General features: G+C 42.0%; 1 protein-coding gene across 1 annotated transcript; it reads left to right on the top strand.

Moving 5' to 3' along the window:
• Positions 1–429: 429 nt before the first annotated feature.
• Positions 430–27,036, top strand: sra (RRM_RCAN_like domain containing protein Sra). The gene is made up of 4 exons (XM_050172252.2): positions 430–742; positions 14,879–15,052; positions 18,725–18,893; positions 20,710–27,036. The coding sequence occupies exons 1-4, from the start codon at positions 575–577 to the stop codon at positions 20,859–20,861; spliced, it is 663 nt and encodes a 220-aa protein (XP_050028209.1). The 5' UTR covers positions 430–574; the 3' UTR covers positions 20,862–27,036.
• The last annotated feature ends 292 nt before the right edge of the window (positions 27,037–27,328 follow it).

Here is a 27,328-nt window from a genome sequence, read left to right on the forward strand (position 1 = left end):
ACGGATATTACTTGTGCAATTTTCGTTAGGGGAATCGAAAACGCACTCGAGTGCCGCGCGTATTCCGCGGCTGGGCCCATCCTCTTTTGCCCCTGGCAATATGGCCGCTGGTGACTTCACTCGCTCCCGTAGGCGCCCGCAGTGGCTATTGCTCCAGATGCTTTAGTATATAACCTCCTTGCTCTATAGCGGCACCATTGCGGCATAGAGTTTCATACAATTGTAGGAAACTCTATGCATTGCGGCACGCGTCGCCATAGAGTTTCATACAATAATTATATGTATGAAAGTATATATGCGCGTTGCGCCAAAACTATAGGTCTACAGTCAGACATCCATGGTTGAAATGTTGCGCCGCCATATTGGCGCTGCCTACCATAAAAATCTACCTCTTTTTCTCCATTAAGTTGTCCACCCGGGCGCCTCTTTCTCACCCGTTGTTTCTCCGCGTTCGTGCGCGGAACGTAATGGCTGTGTGTGTGGCGTAGCGCTGTATCTGTAAATATCCGAAGGACATCCTGAAAAGTCGCGTAAGCTAGCCTTACCACTTCGAAGAGTAGTAGGTGTCCTTATAATGAAAACCCGTGATAGCGCGTCGGGCGACATGGAAGAGTGCCACCGAATCAGCGCCTTGGAAGATTGCGAAGTGTTGTTGAACGATTTGGCGGATACATCCGACCTTCCGACGTCGCTCATAATCACAAACGTCGACGTTAGCATCTTCACGGACCCGGAACAAAAGGTACCTACTTCGCCTTATGACATGACTCATCTAGCTTAATGAAATACAATCGATGTCGCTCAGCCGCGCTAGCAAACGTTGCTTCACTCTGCTATGCAACGTCCAAGATGTCGAGCATCGATAAATTTACCATCGATGTTGGTTCGATTAAGTAATTTTGCTATGCCCGTCCGAGTTCTGCACTTTAGTTCCTTGCCTAGTGAGTGAACGCTAGGCAGCATGCTTTCCTTAATCCGCCCTTATAAAACGCATATGGGTCGGAGTAATTCATTGCCGGCAGATAGAAGATCCTTTTCGTTCGAGGAACGAACACACCCCAATCTGTGTGTGTTAACGAACCAAGCATTTGTTTTTCTTCCATCATTAGTTCTTCGTGCTATAACTGCGGTGAAATTTTGCTATGCTCGCACATTTTCGTTATCCAAACTAAACTACTTGCCGCTGGCTGCAATAGGCAGCAATGGCTCAGTTTGAAGGTTTTACTTTTATTTCCAGAAGTAGGGTCTTATGAAAGGAAGAAAAGTAATAATAATAATGGGCCGGTTTTAGCGGTAACTTTAGCGAATGATCGCGCGAAACTTGCGATTGTTAGTAGGGCGAGTAACTTAATACTTTTGCAAAAGCGCCTCGTTCTATTGGTGACTAAAAAGTAGGTGGTTGTAATTAAACTGAACGGCGCTGTAATCGTTATTTGTATGTGTGCGTCAGTGGTATCAGGCTTATGTAAAATATCATCCAAGGAGATTTCTAGCACTTACAGGTCGTGATATCCTGCAGTCATTGGGTAGCCTCAGAAGTAGCCATGCCATTCATCTGGCAGCATTGATGGGGAGTATCCTCACAGTCTACATCGTGTCACACACTCCTTATCAGAAAGCAGTCTTGCAGCATATTCCACTCGCATCAGCACCAACCGAAGACATATACATTACACAGCCAGCTAAGCATACTTCCATGTTACATCCATCCTTGGTAGCCCACAGTCCGTTTGAGTCAGCTGTTTACGCACATCTGGAGATGCGTGTGTGCACGATTTGATAACAGGATGTATTATTTTTCTTTTGCTCCCACTGGGCTTTCTCGGAGTAGAAGGGAGCAAGGTCCAGTGAGCAGGGAAAGTGCAGATTCCACCGCAAAAGAAGGGGCACGCATGAATGCAAGAGTGTCCAGGAAAAAGTGGGACGGAAGCGGCCAGCATGATGTTCCAGCTGAACAAATCTCAAATGGCCAGTTGCCGTGCTTGGCTGTTTCGAGAGCAATGGAGACTCCTGTATGGCCTCTATTGTTGTTAGTCCTTTTTTTTGCTGCGGGAAGCTCCCGTCTAAAAGCATCTCACTCAATTTCACATCTTTTTTTTTTTTTTTTCATTGCTGTAATGTGCCCATCTGTTGTTTTACAACAGTAGTTATGGATTCCTTTAACTACTGGTCTATCAGAACGCCCTTTCATGGTTAGCCTATAGAGACAGTTTCTTAAAGTCTGAGTGTTGTGTAGTTGCACAAGTAGCATTTGCCGCCTTGTCACAATCCAGATTTTTTCATTCTGAAACAGGTTTGTGCTCAAGAGTAAAGTTGGTTCCAATGTATGGAGGGATTTTGATATCTCATGTAAAAATTTTGTTGAAATCGAAGAGAATAGTCGGGACCCCTTGTGACTTACCTTTCTGAACACACCCAAAATCCACATTTGCGATTGTAATTGAAGTTTTCAATAGTGCTGAATGCTTTGTGTTTTGTTGATATTCTCCCTCTCCTGAAGTCCGCAGCCAGCTCCTTGACTTACTGTATAAAGGACTTTGTTCACTCATATTATCATGTAACTTACTGTAAATCTCATTGCTTTTAGAAAAAAAAAGCGCCTAATCACTGTCCTCGCCTGCTGGGTTAATTCCATATTGTCACATTGTAGTGACAATGAAGCACCAAAACCACCATCAGTCCATCCTTCTAAAGCAAAACATTGCCAAAAGTGCACTCTAAAAAAGGTTACACCCTTTGGCGTTTATCCTGTCCCCACATCATCGTCTGTCTTGCTTGCTTTTCCTTTCTCAAAAACTCTGCGCTTGCTACTTTCTTGTCAAGAATGCTATGTCATGCTGATAATGCGCATGCAGTTTGTGACCTGTAAGTACTGAGTGCACAGGCATGTACAATAGATTACAATCATTGTTTGGGGAAAAAATAGACCCCAAAGGGTGCAAACTTTTCATAAAGTGTGTGTGTTAATAATTTCACTCTTTATTGGGCTAACTTGGGCTCGGAAAGACAAGCAGCGCTTGAATCGCAGTGATAGTGGCAAGTGCAGTAGTCAGTCATCGAGTCTGAATTCACGGGTCAAGTCCTTATGCTATCTATAAGTGTATCAGTACATTCCAGAATAATCGCTGGCGTTAACGTACATTCAAGAATTTGAAACACTATTCCGGGTCATGTGTGCATTCTGATTAGGCAAGTCTGTTTCACTATAGAATGGGCAAGTACATTCAGGAAATTTCAGGTGCAGTAGGGGCCCGTGCAGCAAGTGATAAACTCATAACAGTCATAATTCGGTGAAAATCTGTGATGCAAGAAGTAAAACAATGTAAGCGGGACAATGTTTCCGCACTATTACTCACTCAACCTGCCAAAGTACATACAAGAACCACTTTATCACATATTACCATTGCACTAATCCATCTGCCCCCTTTCCATTCTGGGCAGGAAGCATTCCAAACCCCGCTATTCAGACTTAGTATTGCACATTTACCGTACCATACACATAATTTAGAGGGCAAAAGGCGGTAACCAATACTCCAGTTGCAGTAAGGAGGAAGAAGTGGAGTTTGGCAGGCCATGTAATGCGTAGGGCAGATAAATGGTGCTCTATTAAAGTTACAGAATCTGTGCCAAGGGAGGGGAAGTGCAGCCAAGAATGCCAGAGAATTAGGTGGTTTGATGATAATGGGAAATTTGCAGGCATGAGATGGGGTCAGCTGGTGCAAGACAGGAGAAATTGGAGATTGCTGTGAGAGTCCTTTGTTCTGCATGGACATAAAATAGGCTGATGATGATGATACATAAATTGTATAGAAATATATTGCTATACATATAGCCAGGTTGTGAAAAAAAATTATAGAGGGCCAGTGAAGCTGAACCTCAGTGCCAGAATTTTATCAGGGAATCGTTCCAATATTTCATTGTTTGTTTTTATAAAGGTACCTGCTTCCTGTTCTTGCACTCTGATCACGAGTTGTAACAGTCATAACATAACACACATATTTTATGCCATAACACACATATTTCAGGAACTGTGAATTTAGATGCTGTACCCGACTTTCGTATGTATGGTATACGCTTGCATGCTTTTGGTGTACCCCCTTGTCTTTTTTTTTTTTTTAAGTGAAGTGCTTTGCTTTTTGCCAAAGTCTGGCCATATCTACACAATGAGGACAAACGCAAGAATGAAAATTTGAGGTGTTTTTTATTCTCAGAGTATAAATTCCTAAACATTTTGATTCCTAGATTTAGTTGTAAGGCTTATGAAACTGCTTTTGGCTGCATGTGCGTTAAATTGTTGCGGGTCATGCCTCTTGACAAGCCAGACATATTTGGCGCATTTTCGGTGGTAAAAAAGCAAATTTTGGAACATCTTGTTCTTGAACACATTTGGAAGACTCATAAAATTGCTGTTTACAAAATGCACATAAAATTATAATTTCAAATGTAAGTATTAAAAAATTACCTAAAGACTGGCATTGTACTTTATAACGTGGGCTCTTGCCATGTTGGCACAGTATGTCACAATTTTCGCAAGGCAGGAAATTTATAACTGATGGTGGCTATTAACTGGTAGCAGCTTGAAAAGAGTCATCATCATCATCAGTGGTGAGCGGACTAGAGGTGGAGCATCATGTTTTAGCTCAAGGTCCCAAGCTCAGAACCTTGTCCAGGCCACTGCATTTTCAGGCCTGGAGTGGCACCTGAAACTGGTGAGAAAGGATTGCAGAGAACCAGTAGTGCTGTACTGCTGCAGGTCCAACGACCTCGCTGACGAAGCTGCTAGGAAAGCACACGAAGCAACCGTTGTTTCTTTAGCTTTATCGCGGACTGACACAGCCCAACACTTCAGCAAGCTAGCGCATCAAATGACAATGGAGAAGTGCCAAACACTTGAATTCACTCAACATTGATTGCATTCCCTCGACCCCTCTATGCAACTGCGGCTGTTGCCTGGGCTTCCACGAAATGAGGAGACAATGCTGTGCCACTTACGCTTGGGCATCGCATTCACCAATGCATGTATCTGTTTGACTGGAATGGCTGACAGCACCGAGTGCAATGCCTGCGGGGTCGAGGAGACTATAGAACATCTACTGTGCTACTGCCCATCTTTCGACGATGACAAGACATGACCTCTGCACAGCTCTAAATTAGTTAGATAGAAAACCGTTCACGTTGAACAAGATCTTGGGACCATGGCCTCTCATATCGCAGCTAAAGAAGGCCACAAAAGCGCTGCTGTGATATTTGAAAGCTACTGGATTGAGTCACCGTCTGTGATTAGGACTGAGTGACCAATCGATATCCCCAGTGGACTTTCTCTTCTTCTTTTAATCTTTCCCTCTCCCTAGTGTAGGGTAGCCATCCGGGCTCAGTCCTGTTTAACCTCTCTGCCTTTCATTTATCATTTGCTCTCTCTCTCTTCAGGTGCAAGCAAATTAGGAAGGCCCACTGAGCTTCATCAAAACATTCTGTCACCGTAACAGGAATTGACCTCCTTAGAGAACTGCAATATTTGACCACTGCCTCCCTGATGACCCATGACTGTAATTACTGTACAAAGCCTCAGTTCCTCGAGAGTGCCACATATAATTACAGTGCCACTTGTTTGACCTATTCATAACATGCGTCAAGTGCAGCATAGCTTTGGACAGTGAAAAAGGATGCTCAAGTCAAGGAGGGTCATTGCGTCACCGAAAGCGGAGGTAATGGTCACATGATATCTCAAACAACTTAAGAGCAGGCCGTTCAGCCTGGTACGGTTGTTGAAGGCCAGGCAGCGACCGCCTTGCCAAAAGCTGCCAAATGGACGTTTCCACTTGTTCACTTTTCTCGTAAAGGCAGGGGCCCATACTCTCCTTTTCTCCCATTGATTGCTGAATGAACTTGGCTTTCAGCAGCTTGGCCTGTTACCACGAGACTGCCACAACAGGTTTCAGTGATGTGACAAGTCTTCTTTTTCACATCCGAAGCTGTACTGCACTTGGCACTTGTTTTGAACTAGTCACATTAACAGGTAATGTAATTAATTACTTGCTGCGCTCTACGGGGAATGAAGGCTCCATAGCGTAATTTATTGGGTCAACAGCCATCCAATAAAGTGTTAAAAACGACATATGCTTTCTGTCAGTACTCCTCTAAGGGGCACTGAAGATGTTTGTGTGGTGAGTTATAATGATAAGATTCTCTGGACTATTTACCCCTGGCACCGCCACTCCCCAAATAACTCGGGAACCAGCCCCCATACACTCCTCACTAATCTCAAGTATAGGTACTCGTTTTATGTTATGAGCACAGTCCTTGCCTCGCCCAAATCAACACGTCCAAGTAGAACATCGCAGATCCATTGTGCATACCTGCCAATTCTCCTGAATTTTTTGTAAAGTTGACAAATTTGGGATCGTTCAGCTATTCTACAAATGTTGCGTCAATTTTTATGAAAAATATATTCGCAAAAAGGTTTCACTTGTCAGCCTTTTATTTTTATGTTGGAAGCCTTCTAATGAAAGGATGCAAGAAGGGTTCTTGCTTTATGCAGAGGACACTGAAACAGGTGATTAGCGACTCAATAGTCATTAAAGAAAGTCATTGAAATCTATAAAAGCTGTTTTGTCATTTTGTGCTGTTCCAAGTTGGCTGCTGCTTGTGTGCCGCTTATAAAGGTAAATTGTTTATAATGTGCATATGTATCCCTCAAAAGGCGAGCGCTCGCAGCATGGTTTAAGAAAATGCATATTTCCTTTCCGCCTCGTCCCCCTTTCATGTTGTGGCCACGGTATTTTGCTAATTTTGATGTTGCCAGGTTGGCAAGTAGGCACTGTGCCATGCAGTGTTCCACTATTCCAGTATGCACTATGCCATCCAGCTAAGCACACAGAGCTTGTAGTTTATATTTCTGGCTGTTTAGCTGGAGCACATGTCCGAGTGCTCTGTTGCTTTGTTACAACGGGACAGCCATGGCAGGTCGACGTATTGGTTTCGTTCACACTGTGATAATTAAGTTTATGAACTGTTCATGAATTCCGATGCAGACAAAGGTCGTGATGAGGAACTGTCATTGTAGATGCTGCCATCTAGTGAAAGCAGGGTGAAATAGTTCCCCATAACAACATGGGGTCAGTGATCTAGCAGCATGTGACTTTCTTCTTGTTGAGATAGAACATGTCTGAGAGACTATTAAACGTGTGGGTCTCCTATGAACCCATGAATACTAACATTAAACTGCTGGAATTGGCAAAAAGAAAATGTTGCCTAAATTTTTTCCCTTGCTTAACAGCAAATCGGCAACTGATCATGCATTGTACATCTCCCTATTGTCAACGAGACCTATGTGCCATTACCTAACGCACTTTCTAACCACATATTTTACCAGAACTAATATGTATAAGCTTCCCTTCTTCTTGCATTCTGTATTCATTTTGAATAACCTAACTGAACTCTCTGACACACTGTATGAATAGATGCTCAGAATTTTTTTTTCTATTTATGTTGTCTGTTCTGCTTAGAGCAGTTTTTACAGAAGATTCAACAGTGCAGACAATGGAAAATGGCTTAAACAAGCACTGACTCGTAACTAAACTTTATTTTGGAAGAACAGTGGCTTCCCAACAGGAAATCACACATGTACGATGTGAGTTGAAATTAAAGCAAAAGAAAGGCAGGAAAAGACAAACAACAAAGTACAAGGCATGGATTACATTTTCGACAGGCGAGATACACAACTTTTTCATGAAGGACAGCTGAAGGCAGGCTAATGCAGACGTGCTCATTTTTTGTGGGATGCCTCCATGACAAGGCGTACTTGTCCTAACTTTGGGATTGTATAGATTTTTTTTATTGTGAACAGCACTCTTTTTTTTGTCTGCCTCAGCCATTTTGAGCCTATCTGTCTAACTAACCTCTTACGCTGACCCAGTGACACAAGATGTCTACCTGCTTGGGCCACTAGGTATGTGCACCTTGTTGTGATGCCAATGTGGTCGTTCTGTTGCCATCATTACAGCTTTGTGAGCTTACCATCATCGCGCCATTGTTGTCGCGCCTTCTACTCGGCCCAGTGGCCTAAGGGATCTAACAGCTTGGGCCACTGTGTATGGGCATGTGGTCTTGATGCCATCGTGGTCGCATCATTACAGCTTTGTCATCCAACACTCGTCGTGCCTTCGTTGTCACGCTGCCATAATGTCATAGTGGTCGTTCCGTCGTCATTCCAGCTTCGTGATCAAACTCTCATCATGCTGTCGTCCTCACGCCTTCTACTACAACACAGTGGTCCAAGTTGTCTAATAGCTTCAGTCGCTATGTATGTGTTCAATTTCTTGATGCCGTCATGCTCGTTGCATCCTCGTCATGACATTGTCACGCCATCGTCGTCGTAGAGCTTTAATACAGTCGTAGTCCCTTCATTGTCATCATACACTTGTCATCCCATTGTCCTCATGGCATTGTCATACCATCGTCGTCACTGCATCATTGTCATACAGTCATCATTGTGCATTTGTTGTCATACCGTCGTCGGGATGCCGTCGCAGTTTTTCGTCATCATTACTGTAACTTCGGCATCCAACTCTCTTCATGCCGTCATTGTCATGCCGCTGTCATCGCTTCAGTATTGTTATCCACTTGTCATCATGCCGTTGTCATCCTACCACCGTCATCAATGGCATTCATTGTTCATCATTCTATCGTAATGCTGTCATCATTCATTCTTGGTTATGGCACCATTGTCATGTAATTGTCATCATTGTGCCATCTTCATAAAGATGCTGCAATGTATCCATTGTTATACCATTGTCGTCATTCTCGCTTCGTCTGGTGTCGTCGTACCTTCGTCGTCATAAAGTCGTCCTCATCTTTGTCCCTATGGCATCGTCACATTGTATGTATCCATTGTTATACCATCGTCGTCATTCTCGCTTCGTCTGGTGTCATCGTACCTTCATCATCATAAAGTCGTCCTCATCTTTGTCCCTATGGCATCCTCACATTGTCGTCATTATACCATTGTCATAATCTAAGAATCAATATCTCATTATCATCATGTCATCGTCCATTTGCACCTTTTTCGTTCCATTGGTATGATTCTTTATCATTCCACCATCATTGTGTCGGCATCATACAGTCGTCATGATTCTTCAATGCTCGTGGACAACCTTGCTAAGGGAGTACCATAGCAAAGTGGAACAATATTGGAGCATGTGCATGTAAGTGAAGCATTAAAGTTCTCAGAATTACTACTGCATGCGTTAAATAAACATCACTTCAGGAATATGGTTAGTCACTGTATCGATCAATTGCTATTCGCATTACCTACACAGCCACCATGAGATGTGTTCTGCTGTAATTTAATTTCTTTTTCTTTTGAGGTCATTGACTGAAAACTTGCTTAGTCATTTTGTTGCAGTGCATTGTAGACTGCGTGGTTGCAGCCTGTTGTGTGAAAAAACAAATTCTTTATCATCGCAAAGAGTGCATGCCTTGTCAATGGAGGCATATCACATAAATCACATAAGAATGAGTACACCTACATTAGTAGGCTTTCATTCGGCAGTTCTACTGGACCAGATCCTCTATTTATTTATTTATTTATTTATTAAAGCTAAGCTGTTAGCCTCTAGCCGGTCGGAATTTTTCGTGTCCGTCATCAACAACAAGAAAATGAAAAAAAAAAAAGTGCTTGTCTACTTTGGAATCTGGCATACAGCACATAGCTCAATATTCATTTCAATAAAGAAAATAACAAAACAAGCGTCAAAACCGCGTGATGGATGATCAAGCGCCTGTGAACAATGCGAGGCACATTCCTTCTCTGCGTGTGTGTTTCCCGGTAAAGATTACGGTTGCATTAGCTGCTCTGGTGGGAAAGGAGCAACATTAGCATACGGATCAGTGAGTGACGTCACCAAACTTCATGTATAAAAGGGAGACCTGCCTAGCAACTCATTCAGTTCATTGCAAGACCACAATGGGTAGACCACACAAAGTTAAAAGACTCCCGAAGAACAGTGTGAATACGATGAGTGTCGAAGAGTGCAAAATTGTAAAGCTCAACAATGGTGTCAGGCTAAGACTAGGCAGAACAATAAAGCATTTCATATCCCCATCGACGGCATTTGAGTGGTTTTCTAACAGCTTCACTGGCCATCCACTTTTGCAAGGTTGGGATGGCGAGTCAATTTTTACATTTTTTTAATCTCCAGTACGCTCATAGCCCATGTAAGGCCATTGAGGAGGCAGTGGGTGGTTACAAAGAGGAACATAAGACCAATACATGGGATTAGTTAAAATAATATCTAACTTGTGTAGATTAAAATTTTTGCAGCATCATTATACAGGATTTCTAGGTGAAGGAAATTCAGACTACACAATATTATAAATAAGTAAACAGTGCGCAATAAATATTTTAAGGTAAAAAACAAAACTATACAAACCTGGTATTAAGTATAAAACTATATAGAAACACTCACAACAGTTATAATACAAACCAATGAGGATACAGTTAGGAAGAACATTATATAAATGTTGTTAAGAACGTGAATAACGCATATACGTGCAAAATCAGCATCATTGCCATGCAGGATTACACCATGAAAAAAAATCCCATATATTCTAATCTGTTTCAAAATGGACCTGCAACCGTGTCTTGAATTCTTTAGTGTTGTTAGTTATAAGTAAAGCTACCTGCTTATAGGTGGTTCGACTCCGATGACGTCCTGGGGATGAAAGATGCCGAGCAAGTAGTAGTGTGGCAAAGTGGGATGCCAACCTTATGTGGATGATCGATGTGTGATGAAATGTAGGTAGGTGGGATGAACAGTGCGTTTTTTAGGTCTTCATTAGTATGGTAAATTTTAAAGAAAAAGCCCAGTCGTGACACCTTTCGACGCACCTCAAGAGACGGTAATAATAATGCATTCTTCATGAGCGTTACCCCTTCTAAACATTTATAGTTAGAACAACAGGCTGCACGATATTGTACAGCTTAAATAGCTGCTTTTAGTTTGGGGGTCCTATGTTGACAAGGCATACTCTAACTTAGTATATTTATTGACAAAGCATATTCTAACTTAGTATGCACTAAAGATTTATATAGTATTAGTTTGACAGCAGAAGAAGCTATAGAAAATTTTTTTTAGATATCCAAGCGTGCGATTAGCGTTGGCGACAATGTGGCTGACATGATTATTCCAAGCGAGGCTCAAGGTTAGAAAAACACCAAGATGTTTGTACGATGTAACAGGTAGTAAAGATGTGTTGTTAATAAAATATACTGAAAGATTTTTGGTTTTAAGACTTGAGAAGCACATCACTTTGCATTTAGTTGCATTAAGGGACATCTGCCATTGATGACACCAGACAAAGACTGCGTCCAGGTCAGTTTGTAGCATTTCAGCATTGTTAGTATTCTTAATCACACAATAAATAGCACAATCATCAGCAAAAAGTTTAATTGAACACGAAAGGTTGGTAGGTAGGTCGTTAATATAGGCAAGAAAAAGTAAGGCACTGAGCACCAATCCCTGCGATACGCCAGCTGTTAGTGCAACTTACGAGGAGGTACAGCTGTTAGCATGCACGAATTGTGAACAGTTTGTTAGGAAGGATTCGATCCACACCGATATGTTAGGGTCCATATTCAGTTTTCCCTGTTTATAAAGAAGAAAGTTATGGGGCACTTTATCAAACACTTCCCCAAAATCTCAGAAGATACAATCGACCTCAGAACCATGGTGAAGAAAAGATTGGCGTTACTCAAAGTTAGAAGCTGTGTTTCGCAAGAAAAAAAATTTTCAGAAGCCATGTTGTATAAGGGTAAAAAATGAGTTGGCTTGAAAAAAATTTGCCAAGTGAGAATATATGACATGCTCCATGATTTTGTAGCAAATACTGGTTAGCGATATTGGACGATAATAAGCTGGTGAGTGCTTGTCACCAGATTTATGGAGTGGGACCACCTTAGCTATTTTCCTGTCCTCTGGAAACGTGCCAAGCTTGAAAAATTGTTCGAATATTTTACATAGTATGATAGTGGTCTAAACTTTAGTGTTCTTCAATATTTTAGAGTTAGGCTGTAAGACCAGCTCAGGTTTAAGTTGTCAATAACGTTAATGATTCTAGAACGATCAAATCTTATCAGATCCATCAGGAAGGCAATGTGATAGTCATAATCAAGTGAACTTGGATTGAAAATGTGTGAAAAGGCTTTACAAGATGTTTCTTTTAGAATATTAGTGCATTTAATAGCTGGAATTGGATTTGATTGGGAATCGCAGAGTAATATTTCTAATTGCTCTTGCTCGTTTATGATGCCCCAAAACTTTTTAGGATTGTTTGTTAACATTGAATGCAATGTCACATTAAAAAAAAACTTCTCTTTCACTTCTTTTAGCACTCTTTCTTTTTTAACTTTTGCTAATTTCTTTTAGCTTCGACCAAAGCTCTGGTCTACCCGAGGACTTCACTTTCTGGAAAATTAGTCTTCTTTTATAGTCGATATGTTTTAATTTCCTGTTAACCACGGAGAATTAAGGTTAGTTATAATGTTTGTTTGTGGCAGTTTGTCCCTACATAAACACAAATTAGTGTGGACTGAACATTGATCAAAGTCGGTGAGGAAATAGTCAAGAAAATGCTCAAGGGCCTCATTTACAGTAGGAAAGTTAGCCTTGCCATAATTGTATATAACTTTCTTTTTATTTGGTGATTTAGAAGATCATAAGGCCAATACGATTGCAAGTACTGAATAGTTGGTTATCCCTGTCAGGTAATTAATGTTGGAAACGAAATTCGGTACATTTATTAGCAAGAGGTCTAATGTATTACATGTGGGATATGTCAGTCTTGTTGGCTCGGTAACAACCTGTGTAAACAAAAGTCGGAGCAGACCGATACAAAATTCAATGATTCAGGTGTACTGACACTTACACTAAAAGCGGTGCATGACCAGTTGCTATCAGGGAAGTTAAAGTCGCGAAATAAAAGATCAGGAAGGTTGGGAAATGTAGTATTAATGGTGTTCAAAACATAATGAAAATTTTTGCGAAACCCGATGAGTGCTGACGGCGGTCGGTAACAAGCACATAATACAAGCTTTTGAAGACGGACAGTGATTTGAACACAGATGAATTCGAGTGCCGTGAAAACATCAAACTGCAAACATTCCAAGTCTTCAGAAACAGCAATCAAGGCTCCACCCCCACGCCGGAAGGAACGATCACAGCGAAATACTGAAAAGCATTGTTTAGTGCAAAATATTTCTTTATTATGAACAGTATCACTTAGCACGTTTCCTTTGGAATAACAATATCAGGGCAAGTGGTGTGAGTAGTGGAGGACAATTCATGTTTTCCAATGGCACTGCGTATGTTGGTAAAGGGGACTGTGATGGCGTTAGGCACTTGTGACTTTGACACGGTTTATCTGTTAGCTATGAAAAATCAGTACAAGACATTGCAGCACATACACTTGAAGCATATTTTCTGCTTTGTTCACAAAGGCTGTCATTTACTGGACAGTACATGTAGCGTAGGCTGTTTAAAAGGAGCTCATAGCGAAGTTATAATAATTGCTCTGGCATGGTTTGCTTAGCCAGTTTCATTAGTTTTTTTTCCTGCAGCTTAAAATGGCTGGGCACTAGTCTTCAGGGACAACAATTTACAATTTTTTTACTCTTCCAACTTTGTTTTAAGGCTGAGCTCTTTCTCTTTGGATTTAAAGTTTGTGTACTTGACAACAATTGGCCTAGTTTTCTCTGGGCTAGCCTTTCCAATCCGGTGAGCGCCTTAGCCGTCATTGACAATTGGATATAACAACAATTCTTTAAGAATCACATTTCTAATTTTATCTTCGGACACCTTCCGGGATTCATCCCGCACATAAGGAATACCGAAACAGATTGTCCGTCCAGGACCTATCCTCAAGGTCCTCTAACCTAGCTTTCAGTGCATTATTTTCTGGTTTTAGCGCTTCAGTAGTCAATGTCAGTGATGATATGTCATCGCGACCAGAGTCAAAGCTTGATAATTTGGTTTCGACCGAACCGAGTCTAGTGGAAATGTCAGCAACTTTGTCATTCAGCTCCTGCTGATTATATTTGATGCTCTTCATGGAGTCAATGATTAGGGCCAATATTGGTTGAGTGGTCTTGCAAGTCACGCAGGATATTAAAAATTGAAATGCAGTCAACTTCGTGTGACGTGCCGCTCTTCTGCGACAGGTCTTTATTGCTATCATCTCCATTCGGCCCAGGATTCATTTCACTGTCGCCCGAAAGCAACAATCTTAACACACAAAAACATTCATAAGTATTCAGCATAAGGACTTGTGGCCATGGTAGGATAACAAGAAAACGATCGTCAGAATGCTTTGTAGCTCATAACTCACCTGAAAAAAAAAAGGTTTAAACAGAGCGCATTCTTCAGTGGCATTGTTGCGTGACTCCTACGCCCACCGAAGTCCGTTGAAGTGCGGCAGGCGTTTATGTGCAGGCAAGTGACTGTTGTTGATTTCGGTGCGGCTCTTAGTCCCAGGCGAGCCATGAAAACTTGCATCATCATGGCGTCCCATGGGGCAAAAGGAGAGCTTGCAGGTTTCTGCCGGTCTGTCTGAAACTTGAGTGGAAGGACCAGCATGGCTTTGATATTGTGGAGAGGTTGAAAGCTGAAAACTGAAAAAGGTGAAAACAGAGCATGTTTTCCAGCACCATTGTTGCATCATTCACATGCCCAGATTGGTTTTCAATGTGTAATAAGTAAGTATGTCTGCTAAAATGGTAAAAAAGAAAAGACGGCTGTCAGAGGTTTAGTAACGCAAACCAGTTTCCCTCCATAAACTGAGTTGTGTGAATCACTGAGCTCAACTATGTACTTCTCCTGTGCAGGCCAAGTTTGAGGAGATGTTCGAGTGCATCGAGCCCGGTGCTAGTTTCTCGTACTTCCGCAGTTTCCACCGAGCGAGAGTCAACTTTGAGAGCCCAGACTCTGCAGCACTGGCACGCATTCGCTGCCATCAGATGCAGTTTGGCGAAAGCATTCTCAACTGCTACTTCGCTCAGGTCTGTTTGCCACCATTTCATTTTGTGCTTCCTTTACTGTGACAGCAGCTACAGATGTACCGACAAGTATTTTCAAAGTTGTACAGATCCTCCCGCAGGCTTTTAGCATGTAAAAGGGTTACATATAGCAAGTGTGAAGGTCATGAAATGCTTATAAGGTTTCTTAAAGGCACACTAAAAGAAACACTAAATCAGTTGATACCGATAAAGTGTTCTTTCAGAACTTTGTTGTCATTATTTTCATGATAATAGGTTCATTATTAGGAGAGAAAATGAAGGTCAAAGTTCCTTTGTTTGAATTTTGTGCCGAAACTCCAATGCCGGTACGTCAATGTGACATCACGGATATCAGGTCTTTTTTTTTTTTTTTTCTTGTTTGGGCTACATTGTCTCAGTAAAAATCCCAAAAACTTATGATTCAGTCTGTGGCCCCTTTAGAACACAGTGTAGTCCATTGTTGCCAATAAAGAATTGATTAGGCAAAAACGAACACTGTCAAAATCCGTGATGTTATGGCGAGCTGGTATAGGAACTTCGAGGCGTCGTTGTTACTTGTCTTTCCATTTTGCGCCTTTTCTGGTTTACCAAGCACCTCGTTGTGGTAAGAGTGGAATCGTTCATGTTGTGGAAAGGTAATTCACTAATGCAGGTGAAATTATTTATGTCTTTGGTGTCCCGTAAGTTTGATGCTAAAGTTTGTCTTGAAATGCCGCCGTGGCATCATCGTCATAATCATGATGTCACAGCATAGAGTGAAATTTGCTCGCATGATGTAGCAACAAGGCTAGGTATGACGACACGCTCAGGAATAACAGACAGGATCGCTGTGTGCGCTTCATCTGGCTTGCAAATGTGTGTGGCAGCTGCAGTGGTCGCTGGAACGAAGCGAGCCAACATATCATGACATCATGGCACATCCATTTCCAGGATACAAAAACTGAAACTAGTTCATAGAAAGAAGTATTACAGTTGTAGTGAAGAAGATGAAGCCAGCAGCTCTGCGCCGCCATCGCTAGTGCGCGAGACTTTGTCTGGCCCGACTGCTCTTTTCTGAACTGTGTTTGCTGACCTATTTGTCACCAATAAACCCCCAACAATGTCACGCACTAGTGATCGCTGCACACAACTGCTGGTTTCCTCTTCTTCATTGCACAATGATTTATTTGTTACTCTAATGCTTGCCAGTATTTCTTCAATGGTTTAGAAAGTGCAGACCTTCCTTTAATGCAAAAAGAAAAGTGAGAAGTTGCAAGTGTCATGTCAGTTCTCCTTTAAAGGATCCCTCGCTAGGTTTGGGCATTGCATACAGGCAAGTATGGCACATAGACCACGCGGTGACAATCGTGCCTGCAAAGTATCAAGTGACTGCATGGCACGAAAAGTGGTTAAATTTCAAACATAAGACTGCACGCCCTTCCTCTTGAGGGAGCCCTGCTTCCAGCTAGAAAGTCGAGGTCACGCACACAAGTGCCTCTGCGTAAAGGCACTTCCTGCAACATCGCCGATGATGGCACGTGACCTTGGTAAATTGTCCATCGCAGAACACAGTACCGCCACTGGGAGTTCGCTGCGCAGCAGAACGAGTAAGATGAAAAAGAAAAGAAAGAGAGTCGGGGCTCACCACATGAACCCAGACGCGGTCCCTCAGCTTCGGTGTGGCAGAAGGCAGGGAAGAAAAGGTCGCTTGTGGATGCTAGTCAAGGCAGAAGGAGAGCATCGATGTTGGCAGTGAAGCATGCCTTCCAGCAGCATCTCAGTGCGGCATTTCAATTTCTCTTGTCTCCTCTAATAATGAGCCGATTTGAAAGATTCTTGTGATAGGATGCTCCCTAGATGACGCTTTACATTTTTCAACATATAACTAAAATTTAATATGGAGCCTGGTGAGGGGCACTTTTGGAGCTCCAAACTCAGCTTGCTGTGTCCCGCCATTCACTACTCCACACCAGTGATAGCCATCACTGTCGTCATTGGGTCACTAGCAAGTTTCAGGGATCTTTCAGCACCAATGTAATCCTAATATGAGAAAATACTTTTAAATCTGTGACGCCACACTGATGTACCAGCCAGTAAAGCTTCGACGCAAAATTAAAGAAAGGGAAGTATGGGTGTTGTCTGTCCATTAATAATGCCTTACCATTTAAGTCCTTGCCATTTGAATGAAGAATACTTTACCAGGTGTTAAACCAATTTAGTGTTAACCCCTTATCACATGGTGATATATATGATACGCATAGAACTGCTTATAACTTAATAAAATTACTGCAAAAAAATCAACACACATTTATCCATAATCTGTCATCTCTAGCAAATAAATTTATTGCAGCTGTCACAGTGGAAATAATTTTTTAGTTTTCTCTCAAGATATGTGTGTCGGCAGCTTATAAAACGTGTAACAAATTTGTGAAAAAACAAGTTATTTTTTTATTGATACGCTTGAAAGTGCAACAGGAAGAATCAGTCTACTGTGACATTTTCAATGTAAAAAATATTCGTGTTCACTGGTGGTTCCATGAGGCAAGCATTAATTGCTGTGCCATATATGACATAGCATGGGCAGTTTAGTGGCAAAATGTTTTTTTACAGGTTATAATGTTGAGCACCATTATTGCGATGAATATGTCAGAAAATAAAAATTCCAGCTGTCTTAAGGATAGACATAGTGCAGGGCCAGCTGTGTTCCAAGAGATAAAACCAAGAGCAGGTGCAAACAACTCTTTGGATGAACAGACAGTGGATATCCTTCCTGCCTGCATCAAGCTCCTAAAGCCTGCACAAAACAAGAATCCACATAAAAAAAAGAAGTGCGCTAAGGGATCCAGCTTAGATATTGACGTTTTAGTTTATTCGATCGAGAATGACATCATCAAATTTTCAAGATTATAATAAATCAAGCTGCTAGAAATACACTTCTTCTATTACATCAATTTTTTAAGTTTTTCAATAGTTGATATTTTTAAAGGTTTTTCTCAATTTCAGACACCTTTCTGTGTGGTTGTAAAATATACCTTTGACTGCATGGTGTATCATATACGATAAGTGACAATTTCCATTCATATAATCGCAATTATACATTTCTTAGGAAAATCGAAGTTTGTTAGGGCATTTCTGGCTGTAACAAACCCTTTGTTTAATTTTTTTCACAACACAAGTTCATGCAATAAAAGATTGACCCACAGTCTGCCACTTTCATTTTCACCTATCACTGGACATGCTGCTTTCTCTTGCCTTGCTATAAAAGTAACCATTTGAAAAAAATGAGGGGGAGCAGGGGTACACTTATGTATCTGTTCTGTGACTGACTAGTGCGATCTAGTGACTGGGAACAATCTGGTAGGAGAAATTGCTGTCTCTACTATGTTTCTATTGGTGAATGCAGGAGTATTTGCTCGAGGTTCAAAGGGCGTTGACCCACCATGGCGGCCATAGCATTTTGCTTGTAAGTGTGAGGTCGCAATTTCCGGCCATCTCATCCCCACTTCAGTGACACTGGAATGCAACAAGGCTCGTATACTTAGATTTAACTGCTCATTAAAGAACCCCAGGTGGTCCAAATTATTCAGAGCCCTCTACTGTGGCCTCTCTCATAGCACCATCGTTGCTTTGTGATGTCAAAACTCGTAAGTCGGGCAATCAATCACTTAATCACAAAGCATTTTCGTACTGTTGCAGACAGCGTCACCGGATGAGGGCGACGACGGCCATTTACAACTCCCGCCTCCTCATCGGCAGTTCCTCATTTCGCCGCCTGCATCACCACCTGTAGGCTGGGAACCCGTTGAGGAACAGCAGCCATGCATCAACTATGACATCATTACAGCTCTGACCAACCTTGCACCAGGTGCGTACTTTTACGCTCTAAATGAATGTTGAGCTTAGCTGTGAAGACATTTGTGTACGTATCAAACACCAAATTAACCAGACCGCAACTTTCGATGCGTGACTTGTCATCTTGGTAGCAAAAGTCTTGAAAACAGATATCACATGCACATCTCGCTAGCCAGAAGTATAAAAGCCGTCACTGTATTGCATGGTCAGCACTATCCGAGTCACCATCCAGTGGCGATTGAGCATGAAATGGAGTAGCGAGCAGAAATTTAGCCGAAGTAGCAGGATAGTTATCTACTAACCAGCTGACAACTAGTGGTAGTTGCCCAATAATTTGTCTGTGTGCCAACAAGATGAAGCGGGAAAGGGAATGTTCTGGAGTGCTGGTGATGAGCAGTAGTAGCACTCATGACTGCTACTCATTGCACTATATCACCAAATAAACTGGGGTCATAAATTGGCATACTTTCTCGCAAGTACCCTGACTCGTATTCGCTCCACACTCATTTGACAGGTGTGGCATAGGGCTTTAGCAAGCAACGAAGTTTGCAAGTGGACGTGAGTGTCAGTGGGAGTGAGTGCCGGTGAGTTGAGTAGGCGTGGGTGGGAACAGCAGTGCCAGTTACAGTAAGTACGAACGAAAGCCAGTGAGTCTTGAGTAGAGTATGAACATGAGTGGCTGTCGGCGACTGTGAGTGGATGAGACTATGAATGCTAGTGAGAGTTGGTGAGCATGAGTAGGAACGTGAGTGAGTGCCAACAACTGTTAGTGCACATCGGTGGGACTGAGTCCCTAGCCTACAAAAATATTGGTGGGCGAGTCTATCAGTCAATCAATCTTTATTTTCATTCTGTCAATGATACAGAGAGAAGGACTGTGACAAAAAGCTGTTTGTCAGAACAGCTTGACTAGGTCACAGCCCCATAGAAAAATTTCGGAGCGGTAACAGCACTGCCGTAAAATAAATAAAAAATTGAAACTTAACAGATAGCATAGTACTATAGGGCACACACTAAGTAATGGAAATGTAAAGCTAATACAGAAAAGGTAAAGCAGTTTCTACAGCCATCATATAAATAAATACAAAACAGTTTCTTAGAAAAAAGAGAATATCTGAAACGCTATCAAATTACAAATATCTAGAATAAGTACGCTGAATGTACAGGAAAAAACAATATAGAAATCAACTTGTTACAAACAGTTACATACAACCAGATGAAACAATTTGATATGGTTATGGATTTGATAAATGAGACAAGGTGTGTAATAAAACAAGTGTTAAGTAGTAGAAATCTCAGAGCTATACATCACTGTATATAACTTGCAAATATCCTGATATGAACAATCAAACAAGTCAAAATTGTTAAGGTCATAGTGATTCAGAAGGGACGGAAGAGTGTAAGACAAGCACTCTTTTCCGGAGTTTATTCGTACTGTGTCTACTTCCCAATTTTCTCCATGACGCATGGGATAACTTGAATGCCTAATTCTTAAATTGGCCAGAACGCGCAAATGTGTTATGTTCTTACGAGTTTCTAATTTGAATTTTCTGCTTAGCATATGTCTGGTGTACTTTAACTATTACTAAAATGCAGGAATAGTTAAATAGGTCTATTGGAGTTGCAGAACAGGTGCCAAGGTAAGTGTGTTCAAGGATGGCAAAGAACTAGGTGTTGTGATGAAATTAGAAAATTTACTGGCATAGAAAGCAGTTCGCTGGTGCAAGCCGGCATTACTAACTGAGGATCGCTGGGAGAGAGGCCTTCATCCTGCAGTGTGCATAATGATGATAACGATGATGACACACAGACCAATGCACTTCCTGCAGGTGAGCCGCACGAGCTCCACCCGGCTTCAGAAACCCAGCCAGGCATCATGGTGCATGTCTGCGAGGAGGTGGCCTCCTCAGAGCCCAAACGGGAGAAGCCCACTTTCATCCACACGCCCCGTCCCGATAGGCCGTGCGATGAATCATCATAGGGCTGCAACCATCCTGCTCCTTGTAACCCCAGCTGGGGCAACACCAGTTCCCCCTTGAGATTTGTGGCGGTCGTCGTGCCTGGTGAAAGCTACAATGTGTGCAATGTCCGGGTGCCTGCCTTTGTGGGGCTGTGCTCATGACCTGGCATCACTTCCGAGGCATCGTTGTTGGGGCTCACATCTCACCCAAACCAGCGATCCTCAAACAGCTCTCTCTGCTATGGAAATCTGCGAAGGCATTTTGCTATGATAGGAAAAGCCATTATTCTTAATGCCTCCTACTTTCATGTCCAAGTGAAACAGTCAGATGGGGCCATGCGCATCCAAAAAGTAACTGTACCATTCTCTTACGCAACCCCATGTACGTTGCCTTAAATCTTCTTCAAAATGAATTGGGAAACGACTACAAAAACATTAATTCCAGATATTGTCGTATGCATGTGGAACTGTGAGGAAATGGTTTAATCGTATCCTTGCCGTCGGGCATTCGCGAAAATTGGGACTAATATTATCTTGACTGTTATGTCATCACAGACAACAAAAAATGCCCATGAAGTGCGTTTCGAATGCCACGAGTTAACATGAAAATCTTGAATGTACAGTCAACATGCCAACCTAGCATCCAATGTCACATCTTCGCTGTTCTAGGGCACTGAAAAAATGACTTTTAGGTAAAGAAACATGAGAAAATGATTAGTGTGTCCATGTACACATGGAGGGGCTGCCTTCAGCATCTAACCATGGTATATTCTAGTGCTCTTTCTTTTTCTTTCTCCCCCCCCCCCCCCCACTTCTAACATACTTAATGGCATAAGAATAGAGATGAAAAGCAATCGTGTCTGAGCTGTCTTCAGGTCTCACAAGGATACCGGGTGTGCAAGGTATTTGAGGACATAATGATGACTGCAAATTATCAGTGATATTTCAGTAAAAATCTAAATATTTGTTCTCAAACCTTTACATTGCTTCTGTCACTGCTGCTACCTAGGTCTGTCGAATAAAACTGTCGTCAGCTTGAATTACTGAGTGAGTTCAGCTACAATAATGGCTGCGTGCTCAGATGAAATAGTGCTGTTGATGTTCGGCAGTGCTTCCGCAATAACAGCTTATAGCATGTTTTAAGCATTGTGTGGTTGTTTGCTAGTCTCCATCCCAATAACACTGCCCTTACAGCAGCGTAGCTAGCTTATATAGGGAACTAGGTCGCTGTATTTAGGGTAGCGGTGCCACAGATGTTCACAGCCAGCCACACTTGGGTCGGGCAGGCCTTGCGGGAGCAAGCAAATTTATTTCTTAGGAGTGGCACTTAATGAAGTCATGCGCAAGGAGCTTGGCGGCTGAATCTGCCCCTTGATGCTTCTTCACAATGGCCATAATTGGTCTTTCAGGGTTGACATTCACGATGGCCACCACCTGCTGTTGAAACTCAATCGCCAATGGTGCCTGACCACAGGCGGGGATTATTCCTTTGTCACAGGTGTAAACTAGCTGTCAGCTTTTCTCTTACCCTAAAAGCAAAAGATTTTGAAACTTTCAAGACGTTGGCAATCTCAAAATTGCTGTAGTCTGCACATTAGGCGACTAGGGCAGTGTTTCTGTGTCAGACTGGAAGCTGACACCCTAGTACCCTAGTGCTACGTAGGTGACAGAGAGGTTGGTGAAGAGAAAGCTAGGCACCTAGACAGATAGAACAAGGATGTTACCATCTGTGGCATTCAGAAGCCATGTTTTCAAATACCTCATGCACCCAGTATGTGAATCGCACCTTTCTTGGGACTGTTTGGAAATCTGCTTTGTGCTACAACAGCAGGATGCTCCAATAACCAAGTTCAGACATGCAAGCTTTTCCAGGTTAATATGTTACACATGTGATTAAGAAAAGCCAAACTTGCAATCGTGTTAGTTGTGACAACTTATCTTGCTGTCATAATGCACTGTTCCTGCCAGTTAGGTCTTGCACTCGACTTTGCAGGCTCACAAAAGACCTCCAGGTGCATTTATTGTGGAGAACCATTGTTCACAATGAACAAAACCCTTTGAGCAAACGTCCTGTCAGGACTGTTTTCACGACTTCACAGCATGGATAAAAGCATTTCAGCATTAACAAACACCTGTTTCTGCAGTGAGGCATGATAGTGAATGTTGCAAAAGTGAAAGTATAGTTAAAAGTCATATGTTGAGAACAGAAACCATTGTTGATGTGTTAATTAATGAACGGTGGTGAACGGCTCCATTACGTATGGAGTAAGAAATCATGGCTTACTGTACTGGTAACAGATTGATCTGTTGAAGAGATTATTGATTTCCTTCAATTCTGACCTTATCATCTGTGCCGAGTGGTCATTGTATGACTGTGGTGTGATAAGAATGGATAAAAAGAAATACTTGTTACAAAAGCTCGATCTATATTGTTTTTGTTGATACTGAAGGCGTAGCATGCCAGTAGTAGATGTAAAAGCAAAATACAAGCAGCAAAGCCACTTTAATGTTCTCACACAAGCTGTCATTGTCAGCCCGCCCAAGGCTAGGTACTTGCTTAATAATGAAGAAGCACCATATAGCATTTGAAATGGAATTTCAAAGTAAAGCATTCAAAAGTCCTGTCCTACAGAAGAATGACCTAACACATTAAAAATACTGTGAATCTCGTAGTGCCATGCAATCTACACTGCAATTTTGGTGCAGAACCCAAGCATGGACATTTGAACTTCGTTTTCACTTCTTAATAAGCCACCCACATTTGTCAAGCAAATGGCAAGGGAGTTTCAGAAGAGTAATTGGCCAATCTGGCCTGTAACAGAGTCTTTGTTTAGTGTCTGCTTGTTTGTTTACCTTTTAGGTCAGGTAGAGAACCCTGTTACCTAGCAGTATTGATGCCAGCAGCTCAAAATGGGGATGTTATAAGTAGCATTCACATCTAGTTGAGTTAGCTAACTGTAGAGTACTAGCTAATTCTTCATTTTAGTTTGATCATTCAACTAGTTGCTAGTGGTGTGTTGATGCTGTGTCATGGTCTGCAAGTTCAGTGGCAACCGCAACAATATTTAACTTTTGCTAAGTTGGTAATAAACGACTAGCATATACTGCTGCAACAGTCTTGGCAAAGCTGCAGGGCTGGTAACTCATTTTCTTAATAGCAGCCTTTAAATCATAATTAAGCAGACAATGCACACACCTGGTGGTTAGTGGATATGACACAAGTCCCAGCACATTTTATCCGAGAGTTTTCAGTGCGCTATGGGCAGTGAGCGGTAATGGTCCTTCTTTTTCTTTCTTTCTTTTTATTTATAGTTTTGGTTTTAAAAACAACTTTTGATAGCCTTTCTTGATTCATCCACTCATACTTAAAGAAAAATTTTGCACAGAGGCTGCTCTATATCTACGCTATCTGGAACTAGGCTTCTTGCTCAGCTGAAAATTTTGTTGCAGTTGGCTGTGAACATTTATTCGCAACCAGAGTTCTTGTTTTCTTGAGTAGCCTAGCACTCAAGAAAACTTGCCTGCGACGCTTACCGTGCTCTTATGACATGTGCGCTAGTCCTGTGCAGTCCACTGCGTTTGTTGGTTTATGCTGCTAGCTGGCTCTCCATCTGCCTGCCTCATATTTTTCTTACATTGCTCCGCAGCGCACGTTGCAAGAAGTCTATGAAAATGGCATGCCATCCGTCAAACTTGTAGTAGCAACCTTGCCTTTGTTGGAGCATTTGCCAGCGCCTGCTGCTGAGCATAAGAGCCTCAGTAATTGCTTCTGCTATGGCATTTCGGACACTAGTAAACTGGCAATTTAGTGTAAGGGCAAGCTTCTTTTGCCATTTCCTGTGTTATGGCTGCATCTATTTGTGGACAGCCCTGAAAACAGCCTTGCTTGATTTTCATACCTGTTATAGTTCACTGCCAAAACATTCTGTTTGGTATCTGGTGCAGAACGTGCAATTAGTGAACAGCAATGATGGTATGCTTTAAATTGCTATGGTCACTTGATGAAACCTGCTTGTTGCAACCTTAACAGGGATGTAAATGTCGTAGTCAGCATACGGACAATGTTGTCGGCAAACCTTGCAAATACAGTGGTTTGCTGGACCTGCCAGTTCCTCTTAGTCGCCAGCCATACAAGGACTTGGCACAAATCAGAAGAACCCCATAACTGGCAAGTCTCTTGTAATGAAATCTCAGCATCTAGAATGTTGCCGCCATGTTGTTGTTGGTTTGGGTTTGTTGTGTGCTGCACCAGCATTTGTGAAATCTTTTTCTTGTATGCAATACATGGTCTTAGTAAACTCACGCTTTTTCTGCCGCAAAATGTCTGCTAACCGCCAAGCTGGCTGAACGAAGCTGTGATGATATTGTAGTCGATTCCTCACTTACAAAACAAATGCAAAGAATGCATGGGCACCACCACAGTCAAAGAAGTTCAGTTTTAATTGTCCAGTTGGCTTGCATCCTGAAACCCAACTCCTCAAATTTTACTCAACAGGCTTCGCTGGTTAGGATTGCCTTTTGGGATGTGAAACAGCTGGACTCATTAACTTTTTTTTACTGTGATCTAGTACTTTGCGCTCGAGATTGAGTTCAGCTGTGATAATTGCTGCAATTGCAAGGTTTGGCACTGCTCACTTTTTAAGTTCTTGTTAACTGAACACACAATTAGCCAGTCAGTGTCTTTCGTTATGGGTTCTGACGAGTCGCTTTGCACGTTGCAGCAGTGGCATGTTGTTTCAAACAACAGTGCAATATATGAGAGAGCCCATGAGCAAGCTGCATATTTATGATATGGTTACAATGTAGCCTAATATTTTTCGCGTGTTTGTGTTGCGAGTAGTGTATTGTGCATGATGCTTCCAAATGTAACTGTATATGTGGGAGAGAAGGCTCCCTGAAGTAGGAGTCAAAGTGTTGTGGGTGAAGCGAGCTGATGTTCTTGTATGAGAGTTAGAAAGGGCACTGTGAAAAATATTAAGTTAGCCTATTACATATTATTATATTACAGTGTCAGTGTAACTGCGAGTGCTGGCTTGGCGAGCCAGAAAGTATGCAAAGTAAAACAAGAAGAGCCAACGCCACCTTGAAGCTCTCATACCAGCTCACGATGACATGGTGGAGTCTGGCTGATGCTGATTGGTTGTTGATTGACAGAAGGGTGTTATATCGCATCTGAAAATGAACAAAAACTCAAGCTGGCAAGTTTTCTGGATCTTTCCTACAAGAAAATTAACCCAAATAGGGAAACACTATGAAATTGGTGACAGCGTATTAACGTCATCGGTGGTATAGCTTGTGGTTATTTTCTCCACCATTAAGTAAGCTTTCCAAATTTGGAAAAAAAAAATTCAGAGTGTGCTTTGAAAGAGCAGTGACTTATTTAATAATCCTCTTTAGTGCCCCTTTATAATATGAATGGTACTTTTGACTGGTCATATTCAAACACTCTAGAGCGATCTGGGGGTACATTTGGCTGTTTGAAAGGAAGCGCTTGGAATGGCACCGGTATAGTAGCTCCGCCCCAGCGTGCACCACGATCACGAAAGAGAAGAAAGAAACTGGCACAAGTATAGTCTGCCGTACGCATTGATAAAAGGCAAGGAAGAAATGTTCATCAGTCTTAACAAACTTGTTTGGTCCATTCACAGCACCACTTAAAAGCTCAGACCGCTCGGAAGCGCTCTCACATTCAACCTGAGAGTGTGTAAGCTGTCTGACAAAATTAATACGATCATATGACTCCTGTGATTGAGCTCCAGCTCCACATCACTGCAAATTGAGTTGCAACCAGTCAGATGTACCATAACCTGCAGCAGCTCTTTCTTTGACTATGCCACAGTATTTGAGTAAGCTCGGGTAGGTTGCTTGCTTTTGGTCTATGTTCCAAGGCCCTAGCCGGTTGCTAAATGCTTAGAGGGCGCATTGTGTTTCGTGTAGTGTGTTGCGCTCAGACACTTTGACTTGGCATACTTAGCTGTCTAAAAGCAACACAGGCTGCCTATGTATAAAATGAACTTTTATTCAAACTGTTGTATATTCTTTATGTGTATTTATTGGTCTAGCTGTTGAATGATTTATTGTTGCGCTGACACCTGCTTTTTTGTTTCATACGTTTTTTGCTGCAAGACATGTTTACTGTTTTTTTTTTTTTCTTTTTCACCTTGTTATGGCTTCGATAAAGCTTATTATACGGTTACCAGTCTGGTTTCCTTCATTTCATTTCTCGCCACATGCGTTGTGGATAGTCACAGGGAAGTGAGATTATGTTTGCCATCAGAAACACCAATGACGGTATTTGCACTGATTTCAGCCCAAGGAGAATGGGCATTTGGGACATACTCACGTACAACTTTCTGTGGCAGTGAAAGGAAAGCTACACGTTCAGAGAGTCTGCGCATGTGTTATTGTGCCAAGTAGTCCAGCAGCGTTTGACAGCGCTCTTGGTTTCTTGGAACGTATAGTACTGGGAATCAGCATAGCTTCCATGT

The sequence above is a fragment of the Dermacentor andersoni genome, chromosome 6 (assembly GCF_023375885.2).
Source record: "Dermacentor andersoni chromosome 6, qqDerAnde1_hic_scaffold, whole genome shotgun sequence".
Classification (NCBI taxonomy): Eukaryota; Metazoa; Arthropoda; class Arachnida; order Ixodida; family Ixodidae; genus Dermacentor; species Dermacentor andersoni.